Source organism: Phyllobates terribilis, unplaced genomic scaffold, assembly GCF_046119375.1.
Source record: "Phyllobates terribilis strain yellow unplaced genomic scaffold, ASM4611937v1 Scaffold_5__5_contigs__length_657084704, whole genome shotgun sequence".
Taxonomy (NCBI): Eukaryota; Metazoa; Chordata; class Amphibia; order Anura; family Dendrobatidae; genus Phyllobates; species Phyllobates terribilis.
Genome location: NW_027362765.1, coordinates 201,413,514 through 201,439,479, shown reverse-complemented (window position 1 = coordinate 201,439,479; position 25,966 = coordinate 201,413,514). Strand labels below are relative to the sequence as shown.

Sequence of the window (25,966 nt, the reverse complement as noted above, 5' to 3'; positions counted from 1 at the left end):
ACACTGCCCTGGGACTAGAACTTGCACGGGGATAGTTGCAAGTCTGCATCTTCTGATGCGGCAAGGATCACTTATGATGGCCACACTTTTAGACAGTGACCTGGGTGTCAGAGATGCTTCCAGGGGTCTTCCCCATGCTGTTCCCATGTCTTTTCAGCACTTTATGCATGTGTCACACAGCACATGGCCAGATAAGGTTGTAAAATGTTAAAATGACATTTCCCGGTGAATGCATTTGTCACAGTTGAAAGCAATACAAAAGTGCAAAAACGCATAAAAAATGCTACTTGTGAACATAGCCCAAGGTGTGGAGGAGTATTTTTGTTTTTGGTTATTTATTTTACCTTATACACAAGTCTTTACCCTGGAAAAGAAATTCCTTAACATATTTCACAGAAAAAAAGTTTCAGTTTCATTTTTGAACGTTTTATTGTGAGCCGGTAAAAGTGGCTTAATACCTCTGACCACGTTGTTGACAGTAGTGACCTGGGGGTCAGAAATGCTTCCTGGGGCGATCCCCATGCTGTCCCCATGTCATTTGAGCACTGTCACTATCGTTTTGGGCACTTGTTCGGCTTTTAAAAGACTGCCGGGGGTGCCACCGCAAAAATGCTCGGGTCTCCCATAGACTAACATTGGGCTCGTTGCTTGGGTCGAGCACCCGAGTATCACGGCGAGCTCGGCCCAAGCTTCGAGCACCCGAGCATTTTAGTGCTCGATCAACACTATTTATACGTACAGTACAGACCAAAAGTTTGGACACACCTTCTCATTTAAAGATTTTTCTGTATGTTCTTAACTATGAAAATTGTACATTCACACTGAAGGCATCAAAACTATGAATTAACACATGTGGAATTTTATACTTAACAAAAAAGTGTGATACAACTGAAAATATGTCTTATATTCTAGGTTCTTCAAAGTAGCCACCTTTTGCTTTGATGACTGCTTTGCACACTCTTGGCATTCTCTTGATGAGCTTCAAGAGGTAGTCACCGGAAATGGTCTTCCAACAATCTTGAAGGAGTTCCCAGAGATGCTTAGCACTTGTTGGCCCTTTTCCCTTTACTCTGCCGTCCAGCTCACCCCAAACCATCTCGATTGGTTTCAGGTCTGGTGACTGTGGAGGCCAGGTCATCTGGCGTAGCACCCCATCACTCTCCTTCTTGGTCAAATAGCCCTTACACAGCCTGGAGGTGTGTTTGGGGTCATTGTCCGGTTGAAAAATAAATGATGGTCCAACTAAACGCAAACCGGATGGAATAGCATGCCGCTGCAAGATGCTGTGGTAGCCATGCTGGTTCAGTATGCCTTCAATTTTGAATAAATCCCCAACAGTGTCACCAGAAAAGCACCCCCACACCATCACACCTCCTCCTCCATGCTTCACGGTGGGAAGCAGGCATGTAGAGTCCATCAGTTCACCTTTTCTGCGTCGCACAAAGACACGGTGGTTGAAACCAAAGATCTCAAATTTGGACTCATCAGACCAAAGCACAGATTTCCACTGGTCTAATGTCCATTCCAGTCTCTTCTGCTTGTTGCCTGTCCTTAGCAGTGGTTTCCTAGCAGCTATTTTACCATGAAGGCCTGCTGCACAAAGTCTCCTCTCAACAGTTGTTGAAGAGATGTGTCTGCTGCTAGAACTCTGTGTGGCATTGACCTGGTCTCTAATCTGAAGCTGCTGTTAACCTGCGATTTCTGAGGCTGGTGACTCGGATAAACTTATCCTCAGAAGCAGAGGTGACTCTTGGTCTTCCTTTCCTGGGGCGGTCCTCATGTGAGCCAGTTTCTTTGTAGCACTTGATGGTTTTTGCAACTGCACTTGGGGACACTTTCAAAGTTTTCCCAATGTTTTGCACTGACTGACCTTCATTTCTTAAAGTAATGATGGCCACTCGTTTTTCTTTACTTAGAATTTGTATTATGGCAAGAAAAAAGCAGCTAACAGTCTATTCAGTAGGACTATCAGCTGTGTATCCACCAGACTTCTGCACAACACAACTGATGGTCCCAACCCCATTTATAAGGCAAGAAATCCCACTTATTAAACCTGACAGGGCGCACCTGTGAAGTGAAAACCATTTCCAGTGACTACCTCTTGAAGCTCATCAAGAGAATGTCAAGAGTGTGCAAAGCAGTCATCAAAGCAAAAGGTGGCTACTTTGAAGAACCTAGAATATAAGACATATTTTCAGTTGTTTCACACTTTTTTGTTAAGTATATAATTCCACATGTGTTAATTCATAGTTTTCAGTGTGAATGTACAATTTTCATAGTTATGAAAATACAGAAAAATCTTTAAATGAGAAGGTGTGTCCAAACTTTTGGTCTGTACTGTATGTGGTTTGTTATTTTTTTAAAAAAAATAAAATAAACTATTTGCTAATCTTACAAAATTGCTACATTTTGCATTCAGTAATCCCCAAATACTGACTAATCTTTGATATAAAGATTCCAGCCAAAGGCCATAGGAGTAACATTACATTTTAGGTTGATTAACATTCGGTTCGAACAATATATGTAATTCAGTCTATATTAAGACTAGAAATATTATTAGTAATTGTATGAGGAGCATTTATTTATGTACCTGGTTGGTTATAAACAGTTCCTGCATCAATTTTAAATGTTCCAAGACGTGTGCCCAGAAATGGAATTTTTTTGGCATGAACAACCTTCAAAGAAAAAACATTGTTATATAGTTACTCCATAAAAAAAGAATATATATTACCCCGAATTATGAATTTACCAAAATAAGTGTAGAAAGAAATTGTCTGAAATGTACTTTAAGAATGAGGTTGGTGCATACTGCATCACTTTAGAAGCTGTGGATACTTGAACTTTCAGAATTATTTTTAGTGTGTCTAAAAGAAAAATAATAGTCTTAATTAAAACTATTCCACTGTTTTTTTGTTTGCAGTTTCTATACACTATAGACAGTGTATAGCACACAACTTCCATACAGACCTAGCCAGCATTAGTCTAAGACCATCCATGAATATATTCAGAGCTTCCTAAAACCTACACAAGCATTCCTCAGATTACTGCATAAGATATTGAGAAGCATCATTGTGGGATATTAAACTACTATTGTAGAATAAAACTTCAATACTGTAGTTCCATAACTGGTGTATACACTCCTCAGCATTGCACACCAACACTAAGAAGGAAACATTTGGAATTATGCAAATCACAGGATTAATAGAAATTACTGGTATGCAAATGATAAAAAATGGAAACAACATTTTCAAAACATCTTGATGTATTCAGTTTTGAGTATGAGCATCAGATGTAGAAATACACACACCTTGGCTTCTATCAACAAGGTTATTAATGGTTGTCTGAGGAACATTATTCCACGCTGAATGCACTTGGGCATACAAATCATCAAGATCCGCTGCTGGCAGCTCCCTTTGCAATGGCCAACTAATGATGTCCCAGATTTATGCGATGGAAGACAAGTTGTCAAGGGGATACTGAGACAGAGAAGGGCTAGAAGATCGCGGCGTCTGGTTACCCAAACTCCTGCAATGGTTAGAACTGCTTCACCATCATACTAAACAGTGCAGGTTTTCTTTGCCCTGGCATTGCTAGGGTTAATTAATTCAGTTGATCTCCTGAAGCTCTCCTGCATGGATTGCCTCAGCTGTTCTGTGTCGGCATTTGGAAATATCCAGTGATAGTTCATTCTTCCTGGTTTGGAGTTGGAGGAGTAGTTCGGTGTTAGGAGTTGTCGTTTGGAGAGTTGTTCTGGCGATTTCTGTGTGGAGTTTGTTTGCGTGTTCATCCTCATCCTCTCCTGTTTGGTTTCACCTATGTTACCCTTCCTGTGTTCAACTCTGTTTTTTGGTGAGGGTATTTTGTATGATTGCAGTTTTCATTTATCCCTGTGTGTCTTCCCTTGTCTGTGTGGTTATGTAATCCTTTACACTTTGGCCTCACACCTTCATGGGTGGGGGTAGGAACAGATAAGGTTAACTCAGGAGCATAGCAAGGCATGTGACCCCGAGTATCCACCTTCCAGGGGAATCCGGGGGACAGGGATAGACTAGGACACCCAATTGCGTGAGGGATAGGGAAGGAGCTGCTTTCCCTGAGAAATCCTGCAACAGTACCGTGACACAAGTTCAGTGAGACTTCATCCCATTGTAGCAAATTTTTACCACCCAGGTTGCTCACAGAAACACAAGCAACATGCGACCTGGCATTTCGTGTTGAAAAACGACTCCTGGAATACTTTGAAAAAATGTCCGTACTACTGATTCCACAATTGCATCAATGTTTCGCCAAGCTGTTGGCATACTTGGAATGAAGACTACAGGGGTCGAACTACCGTACATTATGTCACCCCTCACCATAAATCCAGTAGTAGGACTAGTGTGAAGTTACTTTATGAAGGCTTTTTTTATGGTGTTGCACATATGATCTCCAGAACATTCTCCGGCTATCATCGCATCCAAGACAAAACTGAGACTCATCTGGAAAGGACTGGCATTCATAGAGTGTTGTTTTTGCTACCATGAGCAGCCTGCATGGCCTAAATGTGCTACGATAGCCTGCAGCATCTCTGGACTTGTCTCCCACCAAGCACATCTGGGATGTCATTGGTTGGCAATTGCAAAGAGAACTGAGAGCAGCGGATCTTGCTGCTCAAGAGCATTCCTCAGATAGACTTTAATAACCTCATAGGTAACATGCCAAGCTTTGTATGTATATTTCTACATGTGACGCTCATAGTTGATACTGTGTAAATAGAGATGTCTAAAAAATTTTGTTTGATTTTCTCATCATTTGCATATCATTAACATGACTATTAACATTTCATTTTTGTGATTTTTATAATTCTATGTCTTTTCCTTATTGGTGTTGGTGTTCAATGTTGAGGAGCACATATATACTATATATATATAAAAAATATATTGAAGACAGCACCATTTAATCATTACTCACTAGTGGGTGCCAGGCCTCCAAACAGTCTGTCCAAACTGTTACATATCAAATAGAAAGTATATCAAAAGGCAGCACTCCAAAAATTCTTTAGAAAAAATGGACTTTAATGAGCCCAAAAAGCAACGTTTCGGTTCACAGAACCTTTTTCAAGCCTATATATATATATATTTACACTGCTCAAAAAAATAAAGGGAACACTCAAATAACACATCCTAGATCTGAATGAATGAAATATTCTCATTGAATACTTTGTTCTGTACAAAGTTGAATGTGCTAACAACAAAATCACACAAAAATCATCAATGGAAATCAAATTTATTAACCAATGGAGGCTTGGATTTGGAGTCACCCCCAAAATTAAAGTGGACAAACACACTACAGGCTGATCCAACTTTGATGTAATGTCCTTAAAACAAGTCAAAATGAGGCTCAGTATTTTAGTGTGGCCTCCACGTGCCTGTATGACCTCCCTACAATGCCTGGGCATGCTCCTGATGAGGTTGCGGATGGTCTCCTGTGGGATCTCCTCCCAGACCTGGACTAAAGCATCCACCAACTCCTGGACAGTCTGTGGTGCAACGTGACGTTGGTGGATGGAGCAAGACTTGATGTCCCAGATGTGCTCAATTGGATTCAGGTCTGGGGAACGGGCGAGCCAGTCCATAGCTTCAATGCCTTCATCTTGCAGGAACTGCTGACACACTCCAGCCACATGAGGTCTGGCATTGTCCTGCATTAGGAGGAACCCAGGGCCAACTGCACCAACATATGGTCTCACAAGGGGTCTGAGGATCTCATCTCGGTACCTAATGGCAGTCAGGCTACCTCTGGCGAGCACATGGAGGGCAGTGCAGCCCTCCAAAGAAATGCTACCCCACACCATTACTGACCCACTGCCAAACCGGTCATGCTGAAGGATGTTGCAGGCAGCAGATCGCTCTCCACGTTGTCTCCAGACTCTGTCTGTTACGCTCACGCCCGAACTGACTGGCGTGAGCGTGATTAGTGATCCCACTGTACCATGAACCGAGGAGTGCCTGGAGGGGCGTAACTAAGTATCAACCCGATCTGACCAAGGTCGCACGGCGGCTCAGTCGACTCCGTGAACCAAGGAGGAACCGAGCAGAGGGACCAGGTGCTACTCCAGGTCAGACCCCGATCACAGCTGTTGACCCACACCGGGGAATGCAGGAACAGGCAGGTTAGACTGGCATACAGACAGGTGGGTATTGGCAGGCATGGCTGGTATGCAGACAGGTGGGTACTGGTAAGCACGGCTGGTATGCAGACAGGTGGGTACTGGCAAGCATGGCAGGTATGCAGACAGGTGGGTACTGACAAGCACGGCTGGTATGCAGGCAGGTGGGTACTGGCAAGCACGTCTGGAGTGCAGACAGGGAGATACTGGCAAGCATGGCTGGAGTGCAGACAGGTAGGTACTAGCAGGTTGGAGCACAGGATAGATAGGGTCCAGTACAGACTGGGAGACAGGAACAGAGCCGCAGATGCAGTAGACGAGCAGAGTAAAGCGAAACCGCCAGAGCGGAGGACAAGGCAGAGCAGAGCGGAACCACAGGTGCGGTGGACAAGGCAGAGCAGAGCAAAACCGCCGGAGCGGTGGACAAGGCAGAGCAGAGCGAAACCGCCGGAGCGGTGAGCAAGCAGAGCGGAGCGAAACCACAGGTTCCTTGGACAAGGCAGGGCAGAGCGAAACTGCCGGAGCAGTGGACAAGGCAGAGCAGAGAGGAACCGCTGGAGCGATGGACAAGGCAGAGCAGAGCAAAACCGCAGGTGCGGTGGACAAGGCAGAACAGAGAGGAACCGCCGGAGCAGTGGGCAAGGCAGAGCAGAGAGAAACCGCTGGCGCAGTGAGCAAGCAGAGCAGAACAAAACCGCAGGTGCGGTGGACAAGGCAGAGCAGAGCGAAACCGCTGGAGCGGTGGACAAGGCAGAGCAGAGAGGAACCGCCAGGGCGGTGGACAAGGTAGAGCAGAGCGAAACCGCAGGTTCGGTGGACAAGGCAGAGCAGAGAGGAACCGCCGGAGCAGTGGGCTAGGCAGAGCAGAGAGGAACCGCCGGAGCGGTGGGATAGGCAGAGCAGAGAGGAACCGCTGGAGCGGTGGGCAAGGCAGAGCAGACTGAAACCGCCGGAGCGGTGAGCAAGCAGAGCAGAACAGGGTTGATGGTGCAGGCAGAGAGGACAGGGCTCTGTTCACATGGAAAAGATAGGAAAATACAGGAAGATGGCTAGAACACAGGAGGTAGATATGGAGGAAGGGAAAAGGGACAAGCAGAACCAGATACACACAAGGTACTTACAATGAAGTAGCGAGTGGACACAAAACTCACAAACAGAAGTACAGAGACAATGAGTTGGAGTTAGGTGCAGGTTCAGACACTGCAGGAAAAGGGAGGGTATGGACATAGAGACAAACAGGTAACAGGCTAGGAGACAGTTCAGACAGGAACTGATACTGCAACAAGATACAGGAACGAGCCTGGGTATACAGCCCCCAGGCTGGGGGAAAAGGACTAGAAGTCACAGATAACAGGCCTGGGTATACAGCCCCCAGGGTGGCAGAAACAGACAAGATACAGGACAAGACCTGGCAACTCAGAGGCAAGGAGCACACTGATAGTTAGTGTTGCTCAGGCACCTCCTTCTGGGTGGAGGGGGTTTAAATATCCAGTGACTCACAGCAATAGGCTGGAGACGCATTAGGGGTGCGCCCACAGCAGCTATAAGAATCAGGAAGTAACCGGGCCGCCGCCCTAAGCAGTCAGACAAGAGACATGCAACCAGCATGAACTGGAGCAAGGTTTGCAGGCTGGACTGATGGGTAAGATTGTGGTCTTGCATGGTGGGAGGTGGTGCACTATGCAAGCACGCCGCCAGGGAAGTTACACTGTCATGTCTGTCACATGTGCTCAGTGTGAACCTGCTTTCATCTGTGAAGAGCACAGGGCGCCGGTGGCGATTTTGCCAATCCTGGTGTTCTGTGGCAAATGCCAAGCGTCCTGCACGGTGTTGGGCTGTGAGCACAACCCCCATCTGTGGATGTCGGGCCCTCATACTACCCTCTTGGAGTCGGTTTCTAACCGTTTGTGCAGACACATGCACATTTGTGGCCAGCTGGAGGTCATTTTGCAGGGCTCTGGCAGTTCTCCTCCTGTTCCTCCTTGCACAAAGGCGGAGGTAGCGGTCCGGCTGCTGGGTTGTTGCCCTCCTGCGGCCCCCTCCACGTCTCCTGGTGTACTGGCCTGTCTCCTGGTAGCGCCTCCAGTCTCTGGACACTACGCTGACAGACACAGCAAACCTTCTTGCCACAGCTCGCATTGATGTGCCATCCTGGATGAGCTGCACTACCTGAGCATCTTCTGTGGGTTGTAGAATTCGTCTCATGCTACCACGAGTGTGAAAGCACAACCAACATTCAAAAGTGACCAAAACATCAGCCAGAAAGCATTGGTACTGAGATGTGGTCTGTGGTCCTCACCTGCAGGACTACTCCTTTATTGAGGGTGTCTTGATAATGGCCAATAATTTCCATCTATTGTCTATTTCATTTTCACAACAGCATATGAAATTGATTGGCAATCAGTGTTGCTTCCTGAGTGGACAGTTTTATTTCACAGAAGTTTAATTTACTTGGAGTTATATTCTGCTGTTTACGTGTTCCCTTTGTTTTTTTTAGCAGTGTATATATATATATATACAGGGCCGGCTCCAGGTTTTTCTGGTCCCCGGGCGAAAGAGTCTCAGTGGGCCCCTTTAATACACACCACGATTCATGATACACAGATACCGCAGAGAAATATATATATATATAGTACAATGCAAAGATTTCACTTCTTACATTACATGAGTGATATCTATTGTAAATTCCACAATAGCTCAGAAACCAGCGAATCGCTCCACACAGTATACTGGCCCCCATATAAGGCCCCATACGGAATACTGGCCCCCATATAAGGCCCCATACGGAATACTGGCCCCCGTATAAGGCCTCATACGGAATACTGGCCCCCATATAAGGCCCCATGCAGAATACTGGCCCCCATATAAGGCCCCATGCAGAATACTGGCCCCCATATAAGGCTCCATACGGAATACTGGCCCCCATAAAAGGCCCCATACGGAATACTGGCCCCCATATAAGGCCCCATACGGAATACTGGCCCCCATATAAGGCCCCATACGGAATACTGGCCCCCGTATAAGGCCTCATACGGAATACTGGCCCCCATATAAGGCCCCATGCAGAATACTGGCCCCCATATAAGGCCCCATGCAGAATACTGGCCCCCATATAAGGCCCCATACGGAATACTGGCCCCCGTATAAGGCCTCATACGGAATACTGGCCCCCATATAAGGCCCCATGCAGAATACTGGCCCCCATATAAGGCCCCATGCAGAATACTGGCCCCCATATAAGGCTCCATACGGAATACTGGCCCCCATAAAAGGCCCCATACGGAATACTGGCCCCCATATAAGGCCCCATACGGAATACTGGCCCCCATATAAGGCCCCATACGGAATACTGGCCCCCGTATAAGGCCTCATACGGAATACTGGCCCCCATATAAGGCCCCATGCAGAATACTGGCCCCCATATAAGGCCCCATGCAGAATACTGGCCCCCATATAAGGCTCCATACGGAATACTGGCCCCCATAAAAGGCCCCATACGGAATACTGGCCCCCATATAAGGCCCCATACGGAATACTGGCCCCCATATAAGGCCCCATACGGAATACTGGCCCCCGTATAAGGCCTCATACGGAATACTGGCCCCCATATAAGGCCCCATGCAGAATACTGGCCCCCATATAAGGCCCCATGCAGAATACTGGCCCCCATATAAGGCTCCATACGGAATACTGGCCCCCATAAAAGGCCCCATACGGAATACTGGCCCCCATATAAGGCTCCATACGGAATACTGGCCCCCATATAAGGCCCCATACGGAATACTGGCCCCCATATAAGGCTCCATATGGAATACTGGCCCCCATATAAGGCTCCATACGGAATACTGGCCCCCATATAAGGCTCCATACAGAATACTGGCCCCCATATAACGCTCCATACAGGATACTGGTCCCCATATAACGCTCCATACAGGATACTGGTCCCCTTATAAAACTCCATACAGGATACTGGCCCCCATATAACGCTCCATACAGGATACCGGTCCCCTTATAACGCTCCATACAGGATACTGGCCCCCATATAATGCTGCATGCAGGCTGTTACCCCCCACATAATGCCCCATACAGGCTGTCCCCCCCTTTTAATGCTCCATGCAGGCTGTTACCCCCCACATAATGCCCCATACAGGCTGCCCCCCCCTTATAATGCTCCATGCAGGCTGTTCCCCCCCACATAATGCCCCATACAGGCTGCCCCCCCCCCTTATAATGCTCCATGCAGGCTGTTCCCCCCCACATAATGCCCCATACAGGCTCCCCCCCCCTTATAATGCTCTATGCAGGCTGTCCCCCCCCACATAATGCCCCATACAGGCTGCCCCCCCCCTTTATAATGCCCCATGCAGGCTGTTCCCCACCTTATAATGCCCCATGCAGGATGTCCCCCCCCTCTTTATAATGCCCAATGCAGGCTGTTCCCCACATTATAATGCCCCATGCATGCTGTCACCCCTTCTCTTTATACTGCCCCATGCCTCCATACATTTAAAAAAAAAAATCAAATACGCACCTCCCTTCTCCTCACCTGCTGCCTGCTGCCCGCTGCCCGCTGCTCGGGTCCGAACTCCAGCGTTGTCGGCGTCTTCCCGCTCAGCGCTCCCTGTGACGGCTCAGGGGAGGGCGCGGTGTAAAGGCGTCACTGCGCCCTCTGACCTGAGACGTCACAGGGAGCGCAGAGCAGGAAGACAGCGGATCTGCGGAGGCACGGGGAGAGGTAAGTATCCGGCTGCCGGGGCCCTGAGCAAGCGGGGAGAAGGGCGGGCGCTGACACCGCTCTCTTCCGCCCATAGCCCAGCGGGGTGCGCGACCGCCAGTGGGCCCCTCTGCCTGCTCAGGGCCCCGGCATTTGCCCGGGTGCGCCGGGTGCTGACGCCGGCCCTGTATATATATACAGGTGCATCTCACTAAATCGTGGCTGTAAGCCATAATCATTAACATTAACAGAAATAAACACTTGAAATAGATCACTCTGTTTGTAATGACTCTATATAATATATGAGTTTCAATTTTTGTATTGAAGAACTGAAATAGATTAACTTTTTGATGATATTCTAATTTTGTGAGACGGACCTGTATATAGATCTATATATACTTTGTGTCTATGTATATACGTATATGTGTGTTCTTGAACATTTACTTTAAGAAAACTTTATTATTTAAATTTACAGAAATGCAAGGTTAGCATGAATCAATTGTCTAATGCAGGGGTGGGGAATCTCTTCTGCCAGGGGCCATCTGGATATTTATAACATCTTTCGGGGGCATAACAAATCACGTGCTAACTCCACCCAGAAAGAACGTCCTGATGCTGGAACTGGTATCTGGGCGTAATCTTTCATTGCACAAGCCTCAGCGCCGGATAAAAAGTTGAGGGCCGTAAATGGCCCCAGGGCCTGAGGTTCCCCACCCCTTGTCTAATGGATAAATAATCTTTAGTTAAGAAATACTTACAGATATCTCTATCAGTTTGTCAAACACAAGCTCACGTGGTTCCAGGAATTCGTACAGAAAATACTAGTGGAAACAAACCCAAAATATTATGAATTATGAAGCCCAGGTAAAAGTTTAAAAATAATAAGCTTTTCAATTAGTACTAGAGATAGGCAAATTATTGGACTTGCTCCAACCAGCAACTTTTCCTTCCTTTACATTCGAGACGTAAACGTCTTACAGTGCATACTGACGTATGGATCTTTTCATGTGCAAAATGGTATTTTTTTCACATTTTTCTTATATCTTTATTCGCACATATGTACATTTAGCCTTATTGTAATTATAAATAAAATTATTTTAGTCAAGTATTTGATTTCATTCATTGCCTATACTAAGGCTCTTATCACCCACGTGTTTCAATTAGGCTTTAGTAAATGATGCCACACCTTTAATGCAGATATGGGGGTGACACAGGAGCAATTCTGTCTAGTATTCTGGAACTTGTGGTCCTGTCCAGGGAGGGAACTTGTGGGTTAAATACTGAACATTGTTGTCTCATTAGCTCCCTATTGACAGCTTTGATAGGGGCTACACTCTATTTAGCAGCCTTTTTCCAGTTACCAGTTATAAGTGATACTTGCTCGGGTTTTCTCCTGTTGCACTGCTCTGACTTAGCCTGTTTCTTCAGTCTTTGATCTTTGCTTGTGTTTAGACTACTCTACTACCTTATGATTTTGTTCCTGATCTTGACATCTTTGTACTGAGACATTCTTGGTATCAACATCCTGACTATTCTCTGCCAGTCCACTCCACTGGCCGGCAGCCACTGCATGGACACATTTCAGGGGGCCTTGCGTAAGTCCAGATGCTCGCATAGGGGTTAAAAGGTGAAGATCCCTGGGAGCCTGGGACCTTTTAGGGTGGCTTTGGCAAAGCCTGTCCTTAGGTGCCTTTTTAAGAGCAGCCAGACTTCCACTAACAGGGCTCTTTCTAGTATAAATTATGGCAAGTATAAAGAAGCTATTCTTGTTTTAAAAAAATAACAGTACCCTATTATATCTTCGAAGTCCATCAGTATCTGTTTTGACCCCACGGATCACAGCATCATGTTTTCTGCTTTAAACATAGATTTAGGGTGTATTTTGTGGTTTTGTGTTTTCTTTCTAGAGTATAACGTAAACTTATTAGCCTGTTCTATATATTTTTTATTGACCTCACTGATGGACTTTCATGAATGTTTTATTAAACTATAAACAATATCCCCACAATTCTGGAGCATAAGTTCTTATAATTTTATTTTGTGCAATTTCCCTGTTACTTTTTTCAAAAAATGTATGAAGAAATTGGTGACAACTGGGTGTTATGAGAAAGTGGTATGCGCCAACATAGTCGGACATTATCCAATCAGTGTTGACACTGTCAGGGACATACCCCTTTCACAGTGAGGGGTGGTAACACCCAGTTATTAATAAAAATATTGGTCATTTTTTGGGGGATACAAGTGTTTGCTAAAAAGAGATATTTCAAGTGTTGTGACAGAACTTCTTAAATTCCCCTTCAGTTCTATTCAAATTGTAAATTCTGTTGAATTTACATTATAATGATCCTCTTCTTAGGACCGGACTAACATTAAAATGGAACCCACACCTAGGAGCTACTTGACAAGGGATTGATTGAATTACAACACCTAATATATTATTATAGGAATCACTCCAGTAGATGAGACTCAGAATATTTTAATACCACGAAAAAAATTCTTAATAGTAGAATTAGAAGTCGGTATAACATTACTTCAAAGGTCTCCTGTGAATAATTTGTCTAGCCAATAGTATTCCCTGGGTTAAAAAATGGCAAAAAGAGGTTAGCTCGCCAGTCCCTGATCCAGCACCAAGCTCCGCCACTGCATTACAAGCTGCAGCGGTGACGTTTCTACGATAACACACACATGACCACTGCAGCCAATCACTGGGCTCAGTTGTTCTGCCGATGTAAAACACTTGGAAACTAATGACATGATTATCACATACTTATGTCAGTAAGTTTATTATGGTGGTGGTTTAAAATAACAATAGAAATACAATAAAAGCCACTTTTATAGTTTTAAGACTTCTAACTCACCTGATTATAGTATGGACAGTTAGTTGATTTCTGGGTTATTGTGTGTTTTTTTTCATCTCCAACCTTCACATGAACAACTGGATCAATATTAACGCCAACAAGTTTCTGAGCTTGTATGACTGTGACTGCAATCTAGAAAGAGATGTCTCTTGGTCAACAATATAATATAATGTTCGTCCTTAGATGTAATATTGAATTTAATGTTAATGAAATTTCAGAAAAATCTGTATGTAAGGTGTAAGGCAGCGCTCGTCATCATACTGGGGGTAACTCGCTTCGCTGCGTCAATCAATGCACACGTGCAATGTCTTTACGTTTTTCACACAGTGTTGCAGTTTATTATGGCACTTCATAAACCGCTGTTCACACACAGTTCATCTTAGTCCGCCACCGGCAGGTTTACACACATAAACAATTCATGAGCCAAGTGGCACACCGGCCCACTTGCTCCAGGGTACAGCTTACGGCAAGGTAATAAAGTAGCAATGTTCATATCACAATGTCCATATAGCACCGGGTATTACCTTTGCCGGGTATAGCTGTCTCAGTCCGTTACTCTGCCACCACTGTGGCTCTGCGGCTTCCCAGGTAGGGGTCTCCAGCCGTCGTTCCCTCAAAGGCCACTGACATCCACACAGGATCCAGGCTCTGCCTTCCAGGACTCTTACTCAAGCCGGCTCTCCCTCAAAGGCCACTGACATCCGCACAGGATCCAGGCTCGACCTTTCAGGTACCAAGCTTCACTTCAAAGCCGCTGCCTTCCAAGGCCACTAGCATCCGCACAGGATCTAGTCTTTGCCTTCAGGCTGCCAGGCTTCACGGTATCACAGTATCACGGTATCACGGTATCACGGTATCACGGTATCACGGTATCCCACACACATGGGGAACAGGCCTCACGCCTCTCACACCGAACACACCTGTCTCAAATTAAGCAGGTTTATATATGCTGTGCACAGACAGCCTCATACTGACAGGACCTTGCTGATGTCACAGTCATGTGATCAGTCAGCTGTGTGTATAGGTCCTGTGTGCTGTCCCAGTCATGTATACAGAGCTTTACTGTGCATGCAGGACCTGGGTGATGTCACAGTCATGTGACCAGTCAGATAAAGGGGAAGGTACATGGTCCAGTAAGCACATCCTGGACCATTTACAGTAATGCTAGCAACCTGCTGCATTACATATCCCCCCTCTCTGTTCAAACTTGTGGGGTTGAACACATAATATACACAATAACATTATAACCCCCAGCTCACATATAGACCATGAACTTTACAATTGTGCTACTCAGCCCCTGGAACCTTAGTCAATGACATTAGCCCATTCCTTAGGGACCTACCATTTGTCACTGTCACTGACTTCGTCAGGTCACCTTTCCGGGTCGTAACTTTGTCAGGTCTCCCCCGCTCCCAGCGGTCAATACAGCAGCGCAACTCGCATGCCCCGGTATCTAAGGTCCGGTTCGACTCCGTACTGTCCCGTCCTCTATTGGGTCGTTTGTATGGGCTGCTCAAACCGGAGTTACTGGAGGTCTCACTACCTCTAAACCCACGCCCACTACTCTCAGGACATCCTAAAAGGTCCCTAACTTCAGCTGTAGCTGTTCTGTTATTTAGGGGGCCCTTTCTCTGTCGGGTCTCACTATTTCTAGACGGCTTCCATCTTCTGCTGCTCAGATGATGCTGTCTATCTACTCGCAGTCTAGCGAGATTCAATTGTTCTACCTCCTGCAGGCAGGTCACTCGGTACTCAATCAGCATGCATATATATTCTAGGCTTTCTTCTGTTCCTACAGCGGAAAAGGACACCATGCCGTCTTTGTCTGGTATCCAGTCCTGTTGATCACGTGGACTGCTTACTTTCACCACACCAGACTTCTTGACCATCATCTGCATGGCTCGACCGCTTCTCCCAATGAGCTTTCTCACCAGAACATGAGGCACCCGGATGACCTCTTCACGCATACTGTGAGCTTTTCTCCTAAGCTCCAGTTGTCTAACGGCTTGTTCCGTCTTCAACCGGAGAAACCTCTTCGTGCGAACACATCGCCAGTGCATGTCACTTAGGATAGCCACCCTCTTCACTGTGACTTTGGTCGTGGACAGGACCACCAGCTGTTTAGTTTCTGAGGTCAAGTAGACCTTACAGGCTCCCACAGCCTTCTTAAACTCTTCATGCACGGACTCACGGGTGCATTCTTCCCTCAAGTCCTCGGGTACTTCTACGAGGCACTTGTACCGAGACGTTTCGGTCTCACCAGTGGTTTCCAGACGATCAACCAGCTCAGGTTTCAGGAACAACTGACTTCCAGCCTCTTCACCCTGGATGCTTCCCCTGAGCTGACTCACAGCTACCACTTCACAACTTTTCGTCTTGACCACCTCCACTTCACCTTTATCTTCCAACACCATACTTTTAGCTCTCCTCAGGTCCTCCTTCTCAGGGTCTAAGGGAGTAAGTGCAACTTGTTTGCCTTTTCCTTTCTCCAAGGAGACCTCGTTCACCACGTGACACTTTGCTAGGCGACCTTTGAGCTCTAAAACTTCTCCTTCCAGCTCAGTTACTCGCCTCTCAGCGGCCCGTCTCTGAAGCTCTTCCTGCTTCAACTGCTCTTCCAGCAGCAGAGCTCTCTCAGACCTCTCCGTCTCCAATGTGCCCACTCGGCTCTCAATAGCCAGTCTCTCACGCTTCTCTTGCGTCCACTGGGTTTGTAGCAACTCCTTGAGCTCCCTGATCTCGGCTCTTACTTCCACCGAATCATCCAAGCTCGCATCACTCGAGGAGGTATCTGCTTCACACCTCCCCTCACCAGCGGCCAACTCCTGGCCCTGGTCTGTGGATTCTCCGACAGACTCCTCCATCTTTTTCCGCTCAGCTTCCATCTTGCTGACTGTTTCTTTAAGGTACGTCTCCGCCTTCTGGAGAGCATCACAGGACATCTGTAGCTCCTTCACCTGAGCTTCCAGATCTAGGGTCTTTCCCCGGAGACCATCATTCTCCTCACGGGTGTCTTGCAGAGTGGTCTCAACTGCTTGGCGCACTTGCTCTGCACCCACCTTATCCTCCTCTAGTTTCTCCTTCACCTTGAAGAGATCCTCATAATCTCTCTTACTCTGTTGCAGTTCCCTACTGCGTTCACCACACACCTTCTTGGAGTCACACAGCTCCTGGTTGAGCTGTTTGCGCAGTCGTTCTAGGATTTGTTCGCGTCCAGAAACACCATTCTGCCGCGCCTCCTTCTCAAGCTTCAACTGCAAAACCTCTTCCTGGATTTTGCGGCGGTCCTCCTTAATTGCGTAGAACATTTCCTTCCACTGGTTAATTTCCTCGTTGTAAGTCCTTCACAAGCTGGAGTATTTTCTGCTGTACAGACTCCAGGTTCAGCTGGTCTGAGGACAAGTTCCCCAGGTTTCCACATAATTGCTGCCCATCACTCTGACCCTGCTGGCCGATAGGTTCCAGCTCTTGGTCACGACTGGCCGCCTCCCCTTCCAGGGCTGTCAGATCCTCCTGACTCGGTACCGTACCGGAGGTTGCTACTGGCAACGTCACCTCCTCTTCTACCTCTAATGGAGGATCCACACTTGAAGCAAAGGCACACAGTACTACCCTCTCTTTATTTTTATTTTCAGCCAAGTCTACAGGAGCAACCTTTTTGTGGCCCTTGCGCCGTCTACGAGATGGGGACTCTCTCACCACGTCTAGCCCCTCCTGACTGAACTCACTTTTTACTTTCATAGTGTCACAGTCAGCTACGGGGTCTGTGTCACTACCCATGGTGTTGTGGACTAACAGGTCACCTCCCACTTTGACGTCACCCCCTTCTACTGGAGTTACCCCGTTATCAACGGTCACATTGTCATTTTTAGGAGGCACCAACCCACAACCAGTAACAATTTTCAGTTTTCTACACTCCACACTCTTATGAAAATCCGCCCCTTTTTTAGACTCCGCCCCCTTTTTAACAACCACACCGGCAGGGTAATTTTTACACAAAAAATATGCAGTAGTCTTAGGACTCAGTTCACAACATCTCTTACCACCTCCCCGGGCACTCTGGGACAACACTGGCGCCCCCGGAGAGTCCATAGAATGGTCCACTGCAGCCATTCCATATGGTGCCCACAGCTCCTGCGGTTCCTGCACCATGTCCAGTAAAAGTTTCCCAAATACCTGCTCCGGTCCCAACCGGCCCTTCAACCGCTCAATAGCTCCAGACAGATCTGCTGCTTTGCTCACAGCCATCGCGGTACACTGTTCACACTAGCACTTCATCGCTCTCCCGGAAAATTTTCGTGGCCCCACCAAGCCACCGCAAAACCGGATTTGAGTGCGATGAGAATCTTCGCAACCCCGCCGAGTTGCCGCAAGATGCTTTATACTTCGTGAGCCCCGCCGAGCCACAGCAAACCAGGTTTGAGTGCGACGCCAATCTTCGCAACCCCGCCGAGTTGCCGCAAGATGCTTTATCCACACTCGTCGTCCTGTGCCGTTGCCCCTAGCAACCGGGGTTGTCGTTGCCACTAGCAACCGGGCTGCCGTTGCCCGCACTCTCGAACCATATGTAAGGCAGCGCTCGTCATCATACTGGGGGTAACTCGCTTCGCTGCGTCAATCAATGCACACGTGCAATGTCTTTACGTTTTTCACACAGTGTTGCAGTTTATTATGGCACTTCATAAACCGCTGTTCACACACAGTTCATCTTAGTCCGCCAAAGGCAGGTTTACACACATAAACAATTCATGAGCCAAGTGGCACACCGGCCCACTTGCTCCAGGGTACAGCTTACGGCAAGGTAATAAAGTAGCAATGTTCATATCACAATGTCCATATAGCACCGGGTATTACCTTTGCCGGGTATAGCTGTCTCAGTCCGTTACTCTGCCACCACTGTGGCTCTGCGGCTTCCCAGGTAGGGGTCTCCAGCCGTCGTTCCCTCAAAGGCCACTGACATCCACACAGGATCCAGGCTCTGCCTTCCAGGACTCTTACTCAAGCCGGCTCTCCCTCAAAGGCCACTGACATCCGCACAGGATCCAGGCTCGACCTTTCAGGTACCAAGCTTCACTTCAAAGCCGCTGCCTTCCAAGGCCACTAGCATCCGCACAGGATCTAGTCTTTGCCTTCAGGCTGCCAGGCTTCACGGTATCACGGTATCCCACACACATGGGGAACAGGCCTCACGCCTCTCACACCGAACACACCTGTCTCAAATTAAGCAGGTTTATATATGCTGTGCACAGACAGCCTCATACTGACAGGACCTTGCTGATGTCACAGTCATGTGATCAGTCAGCTGTGTGTATAGGTCCTGTGTGCTGTCCCAGTCATGTGTACAGAGCTTTACTGTGCATGCAGGACCTGGGTGATGTCACAGTCATGTGACCAGTCAGATAAAGGGGAAGGTACATGGTCCAGTAAGCACATCCTGGACCATTTACAGTAATGCTAGCAACCTGCTGCATTACAAAGGATTTATGAAAAACTGTTATATTTGTTTGCTCAAAACACAATTTATTAAATTCTTGTTATTCTCTAAACTACCAGATAAACAGCAGCACTCCGCATCCCCCCTAAATCCCTGTATAGTGACCTTTGTGTTATATAAGTCATACTATGTTCCCTTATTAATGCCTACAAAATACACATCATATATAACATAAAACAGTCTCCCCTTAATGACATCACCAACAAAATAAGAAGAAAATAACTAGTGATACCGATGGCAGCAATCAGAAATATGCAGTATTATAATTCCCATACCTGAAAGTTTCTTGGTTTGGGATTTACTGTTAAATCTCTCACCGGCACAGCACATCGACTGTAAAAAATCATCAAAATGAGACACGATTGTCAATGTCATTGTGATTGAGTACTAAAATAATCAATTCTTGCCAAAATCAATCATTCCAACAGCAGGGAGGTAAATATCAAGTCATAATTTTTTATAGAGAATACAATGAGATTCATAGTCAAGAGATGTTATTTCATTTTGGGCTTTGTACTAGATGTAAAATATGTTCCAGAGGCCTTTAAAAATGTCACTTTCTGCTTAAAGTAATACCTCAAAACAGGTGTAAAATTGACCCCAGAAATTTCTATTTCCATCTCATCATAGGAATCGTCATCATCGTCATCTTCCGAGCCTTTGACTAGTTTCTTTCCTATGCGTACGGCATCAATGTCCTTCTTGCGAGCCACTTCTTCTGTATCTTCTCTATGAACAACAGAGATGGTATTTAATCCTATACCCACATTATCCCAGGTAGAGGTTAATTAACTTTAACACTTTTTATATGTAGTGTCACCAAAATATTTATGAATTGGGGATAAACCACTTGCCTTTTTAGTTTATAAACAAGGTTGGATCTAATCGCTTTCGTTCTTAGAGAGGAGCTTTTAACACTTTAACATGCTAAACTGGCCACATCATAGAATAGCGGCTGTAGAGCCAAATGCAACTTTTTTTTTTTTCTCTCCATTGCAGAGATATTAGATTGTAAAATTTAGATTCTAATTTTCCCCTTCAAACAAGAGTCCTCTCTGGGGGCATGTAGTTATTCCTCTGGTTATGATTGGGTAGCGTCATGCAGGGGAAAAAAACACGCCTCCAGAGATGGTCAGACACAGCTTTCTCTGTCCAAAAAATATATAATGACCGCCAGCACTTACTGTAGTGGACGCACGTCGATAATCCCCAAGGAACCAACTTTGGGGTATACATACAGGTAAAAAGGAAAAGACAGAGTCAATTCAGGGTGTTCAATTGCAAAAAGGGTGTTTATTCCACCATTCCAAACAACGTTTTGACCCTATATGGGTCTTTGTCAAGTACTGTATAAGTGAACAAACGCAGGGCTGTCCTTATGTAGTGTGGTTCACAATCTTCTACCAATCACCATAAAAGTCAAGCCCTCACATGTATTTACAAAATCAGCTTTCTCTGTGTGAGATTCTCCTTTCCCACATGAAATCATGGCAGCTGCCAGCAAGTAGATCAGTGAGGAGAACAGGGCTGTGTGTCATTACACTATTCACACAGTGAAAGCCAGATCTGATATTCTCTGGGGGCATGTTCTTTTTTCTCCCTCCAACTTATGATTGGTCAACATCATGCAAGGGAAAAAGTAATCTCACCCAGGGACGAATCTCTGCTAATGTCCCTCTGGCTGAATTGGGAGTTAGAATCTAAACTTTACAAGCTAATATCTCTGCAATGGGAATGAGAAATAAAAAAAAATTAATTTGATAATGTGGCGTGTTTAGCATGCTAAAACTGGTGAAAGGTTCATGCAATCAGTAGGTTGCTGTCTCATTAGATATCTAATTACTAGGAGATAACACATAGCTAAGCTATATTTGTTACTTTATCATTCTTTGCAGACTTTTTTGTGCACTGCTATGCAACCAATGTCCAACCAGAAGTTGTGAGGAGCTGCCCATTTTCTAAAGACTTTTCCAGCACGGAGCACCGATTTTCGTCGATCTTATTGTTGTGTTTTATTAGTGATTTCTTGCTGTGTTTTATTGTTCTTCTTGCTAGTCAGTATGTTCACTAATTTCACTCTTAAAGTGCCCAGCATTCCAGTAATCTCATTAGTATCTCAGGAGCCTCTAACCATTGTTCAAACAGTGACTAGGCCCATTGTGTGAGTGTTGAAAGTAGATCCGGCGGAGCCGTCACCACAGAGAATCTCACATGCAGACCCAGGTGATGGGCTCCACCTGAGAAAAATACCTCCACTAATGCACACTTAGCTTTGTGGGGGAGGGTGAGAGCAGTTCTGCCCATTCAGTGGGCTGATTCCAGTGAAGGAGAAAATAAGCCACATGTTTAGTGGGGAGTTGGCGGAATGTCATCGAAGGGATAGGATCTAGTCTGAGGACCTGGACCATGGATGGATCGATGGCTTATGGAGTAGAGATCGGCTGCCGGCTGGGCTGGATAAACGTTTTACAGTTGTGAGATCTGTCGTCTGAATTTGATAAACTTTCTTAAAGGACTGTTACTACTGGATACCTTTGCTTCTATTCTTTTATCTGTCATATGGAGGATCGTGGACTGTGACTACAGACTATACTGGCTGGAGGGCCAAAAGTTGGGGAACAGTGAGTATCGTTTGGCACAAAGGCAGTGGAACTACCGCCCTGGGGATGGGATCTTGTGGACTGAGACAATTGTATTTTTGACATTTACCTGGAATTGCTGTATTACCATGGAAGTAAGGAATAAAATATTGTTGCATCATTAACCGGCCTAGGCGATTATTAAAACCCACAATCTCAGATCTTCACATAAGTCTGTCCACCCACAAAGTTTGGTGTATTCATAAGGATAAAGTGAATGGCAGGCTGCTGTGTACAAAGGACTGTGTTTCCTCCTGAGATAACGTAGAGAATGTTTGCACGCTAATCTTCTCTATTTCCTCCTGAGATAGTTATCACCACACATAGTGCTATTCTCCACATCTTCTTGGTGCCTCTTTTCCATGCAGTCCAATTATATAAAGAAGGTCTAAGGGCTCATTCAGATGTCGATGGATCTCGGTCCGATCTAACGATTTAAGACTGCAATACATGGACTGGATGTAAGTCTCCCAACTAGTGTATCACAGCTTCATGTGTGTCTATGAGGCTGTCAGGCTCAGGTCAGGAAACCAGTAGCCAGTCCATGTGACTCGCCCCCAGGGCCGTGGGGCACCCGGAACCGGGCCTCCTAGTGTACGGTGCTGATGGGGGTAGTAATGGCAACCCGGTCCCGTGGCTCAGGGTGGTCAGACCAGTGGTAGTCTACTATGTGCTTTGCAATGTCCGACTACGCCACCCGTGGATTGTGGCTATTATGAACCGCCGCTGCAAGGCAGTCCCCTGAGGCTGATGGTGCGTGCAGCTGAGATCGTATAACTCCCCACGGGGAGAGTGTAGCCCCAGGGCAGTGTAGTAGATGGTGGGGGTGATGGTGCAGGGAGTCCCAGTACCGTTAGTGCTGGCGGAGTAAGAAGCACAAAGACAACATGTTGCAGTCCAGGGTCTTTTACTCACAGTTCGTATACTCCAAGCCACTTCTGTACTGGTAGTGACGGCCCAAGCCGTGCTGCGTCCACCAGGTGAGGGGCTCGGTCAACCCCCAGGTAATTCTGGAGTATGGCACAGGACTCCCTTCTATCCTTGCTCTGGCTCGTGCCCCACCAGTGACCAAGCTTTTGTCCAGCTGCCGCGGATCTATGCGGGCAAACGTGAGCCCCCTTTCCCGCTATCCTATATGGTGCCTTCCTAGCAAGGTTTAGCAGGGGGTCGCACCAAGTAATGATCACGACCTCCGGTTCTTGGCTGAGGATTATTTGCCTCCACCAACTTGGGATCCGGTACCCTTTTCTTGCCTGACCCGTCACCCGTAATTTCCTGGGTCCTTTCTGCCTTCTTGTTCCTGAGCCCTTCTACACTTTGGGTACTTCTCTTCCTTTTCTGTTCCTTTCTGTTTCTGTTCCTTTCTGTTCCTTTCTGTTCCTGTTCTCCTCTCCTCTCTGGCTCCGGCCTTCACCATAGGCCTGCCAAGTGGAGCTGAGCTCAGGCTGAGCCGCAGCTCCCTGTCTTCTTCTCTCACTGACTAAACTAGACCAGACAGACCTTGAACTAAGATGGTGCCCACCTTATATACCTTCCCCCAGTGTGTGAGCTCAGGTGACCAGCAACCAATGAGCTCCTACCTATGCTCAGAAACCGTCCCCTTCTGCTCCTACATCACTGGGTTTTCCTCCCCCCTCCCCACTCCAGCCAGGGACATGGTCTGTCGTGCCTGCATTACTGTATAAATGGGGGCACCGTTGAGCTGTCCCCCGGAAATGGGGTGTGTGTGATGCATGCAGCTAACTGAGCCCTGGTCCATACTCCATCCTTACCCGGGAGTGGAATATCACACCTCTGGCAGAGGTGCAATACCTCCAAAGCAGGTGGAATTGATCATTATGATGAGCTATTGGACTCCAAAAGGCCCACATATTTTTCTTGCACAGGGGACCTCTTCTGTTTGTGTCTGCTCCCAGTCCAAGTGGTTGGACCACCAGCGATTGGGAGCTTATCCCCCATCCTGTGTATAGAGGATGCTTTCCAAACTTAAGAATAACCCTTTAAAAGTGATTTCAAAACAAAGATATTTATGACTTATTCTTAGGGTAGGTCATCAATCTCAGATAAGAGGAGGTCCGAGACCAAGTACCCTCACTGATCACCTGTTGCAAGCTCCAGCTGCACCCTGATGTAATCAGTGTACAGAAAGGTGTACCACTACTCCATCATACTGTTTAATGGACGTTCCCAGGTACTCAAGCTCAGGACCCCGGGTGATCATCTGCTATTACTGTAGTGTATAGTAATATTTTACAGTAGAGTTATACTACTGAAGCATACTTTGTTAATGAGCTTATCACTATACTTACCCCTCTTCATCTTGAAAGGCAACATTTCGAATAATCAATGCTGAGCTGTCAAAACAGAATAAATGCTATTATGTAACACAAATGAACATCACGTAACACGTATTAAATAACACGATTAAAACTCTCCTGGATGTCATGAAAATTTAGGACACAGCTTTTTTGTTTTATAATCTGATATCACGTGTATTTGTCTGAATGTTGTATAGTCATAATCACCAGTGAGATATTGTAACTGTAGTACATTTATTCGGTGTATAATTACAATGAACCATAATGTGTCTAAGACTTTTGACAAGAAAAAAACCCATTGAAGCTGGTAGTAAGAAGCGCTAGGATGTCAAAATGAGGGGCAAACAATCCATGAGCTAAAATTAAAAAGTAAGCCAAAGCAGCTCACCAGTAACCCTAAGGGGTGGGATGCGAAAAATGCAAAATGTAAAAGCTGGTGATAAAAGGCGCTAAGGCTAAGGTGAGACCTGATGAAGACGGCTTGCATGGCGTCGAAATGCATTGTGTTTTTACAAGGACTTTAATAAAGGTAATAATTGCTGAATTGTATATGCCTTAGCGCTTTTTATCACCAGCTTTTACCTTTTGCATTTTTTTAATACTTTTGACAAGTTATACCCAATATTGTAAAAGGTAATCCTACACCTTGTAATAAATTGCCAAGAAATAAGCAAAGAATGCATTTGATTTAAAAAGTTCCTTATTATCTGGTTGATGATGGTTTGTGTCATGTTATAACACTTATGATAGAATTGTGTATCAAGACTCCTGCCTGCAATTTGTATTTTGGGAAAAAAAACTCATTAGAGGTATCTAATTGCTTTGGGAGATTTGTTAGGATCTGTAATAACTTATTGAACGGTGGGAGTCTAACCGCTAGGATTGCCACCGATTGGCAGAAAAGGCAATTTTAATCCCAAACTGGCCACTTTTATCACCATTAGAAAATGGATCTGCAGGTTGTATCCATTCAATCTCTATGGTACTGCCGTAAAAATCCGAGCTCAGCAGCCCCATAAGGAATGAATGGAGCAGCAGTTGATCATGTGCATTGCCGCTTCATTTCTAAGGGTAGGTTCACACAACTAATTTCTCCACAATCCGTTGATTATTCTGATCCAACTTTGATCACAATTTGGTCAAAGTGGCATCAGTTTTTCCCGGACGTTGAGAGAAAAAAAAAACAGTTTTTCAATCTTTTCCATTCTATCAGTCCATGAAAAGCAGACCTCACTCGGATGTCATTCGAGTGTGTTCCGACTTCTTCACGGACCCTTAGACTTGCATTGCCGATTTGATACGACTCTCGGATCAAAATCGTAGTGTCTCCGATTTTTTTCGGCTCAACACTCGGTCCGAGGAGAAAAATCGAACATGTGCACAGCCCCATAGAATAGCAAAGGTACAAGTGCTATCCGTGAAACCACGGATAGCACTCATCAGAGAAAAATCGATCGAGTGCACAAGCCCTGACAGGAACAAAAGTTCCTCATTCCCAGAGGTCATACCCCACCGATCAGCTTGTTATCACCTAACCTGAGGATACTGTCCCATCTGAGGTCCCTGTAATAGCCAGTATAACTATATTATATTGAAGGGATCCAGAGGTTAAGTGTACCTGTCTTCCACTGTAGCAAAAAAGTCATCTGCAACCCAAGCACCAACTGCACCTTGAGCAGGCTGATAACGGATATCCAACTCAACATTTATCTGTAGTCGTGGGGAGAAAGGTATAGAGTTATTTCTTATACAGAAAGATTATCATAATTCACTCTCTTTTAAGATCTATGGAATA

General features: G+C 46.0%; 1 protein-coding gene across 1 annotated transcript in view; it reads right to left on the bottom strand.

Moving 5' to 3' along the window:
* Nucleotides 1-25,966, bottom strand: part of LOC141272717 (fer-1-like protein 4) — a 227,932-nt gene that overhangs the window by 143,675 nt on the left and 58,291 nt on the right. Inside the window, exons 5-11 of the mRNA XM_073683718.1 lie at nt 25,790-25,881; nt 24,163-24,207; nt 19,791-19,943; nt 19,490-19,547; nt 13,721-13,852; nt 11,621-11,683; nt 2,591-2,675 (exon numbers count right to left, since the gene is read on the bottom strand). Coding sequence (XP_073539819.1) covers nt 2,591-2,675; nt 11,621-11,683; nt 13,721-13,852; nt 19,490-19,547; nt 19,791-19,943; nt 24,163-24,207; nt 25,790-25,881 — 628 coding nt within the window. The remainder of the gene's footprint in view (nt 1-2,590; nt 2,676-11,620; nt 11,684-13,720; nt 13,853-19,489; nt 19,548-19,790; nt 19,944-24,162; nt 24,208-25,789; nt 25,882-25,966) is intronic.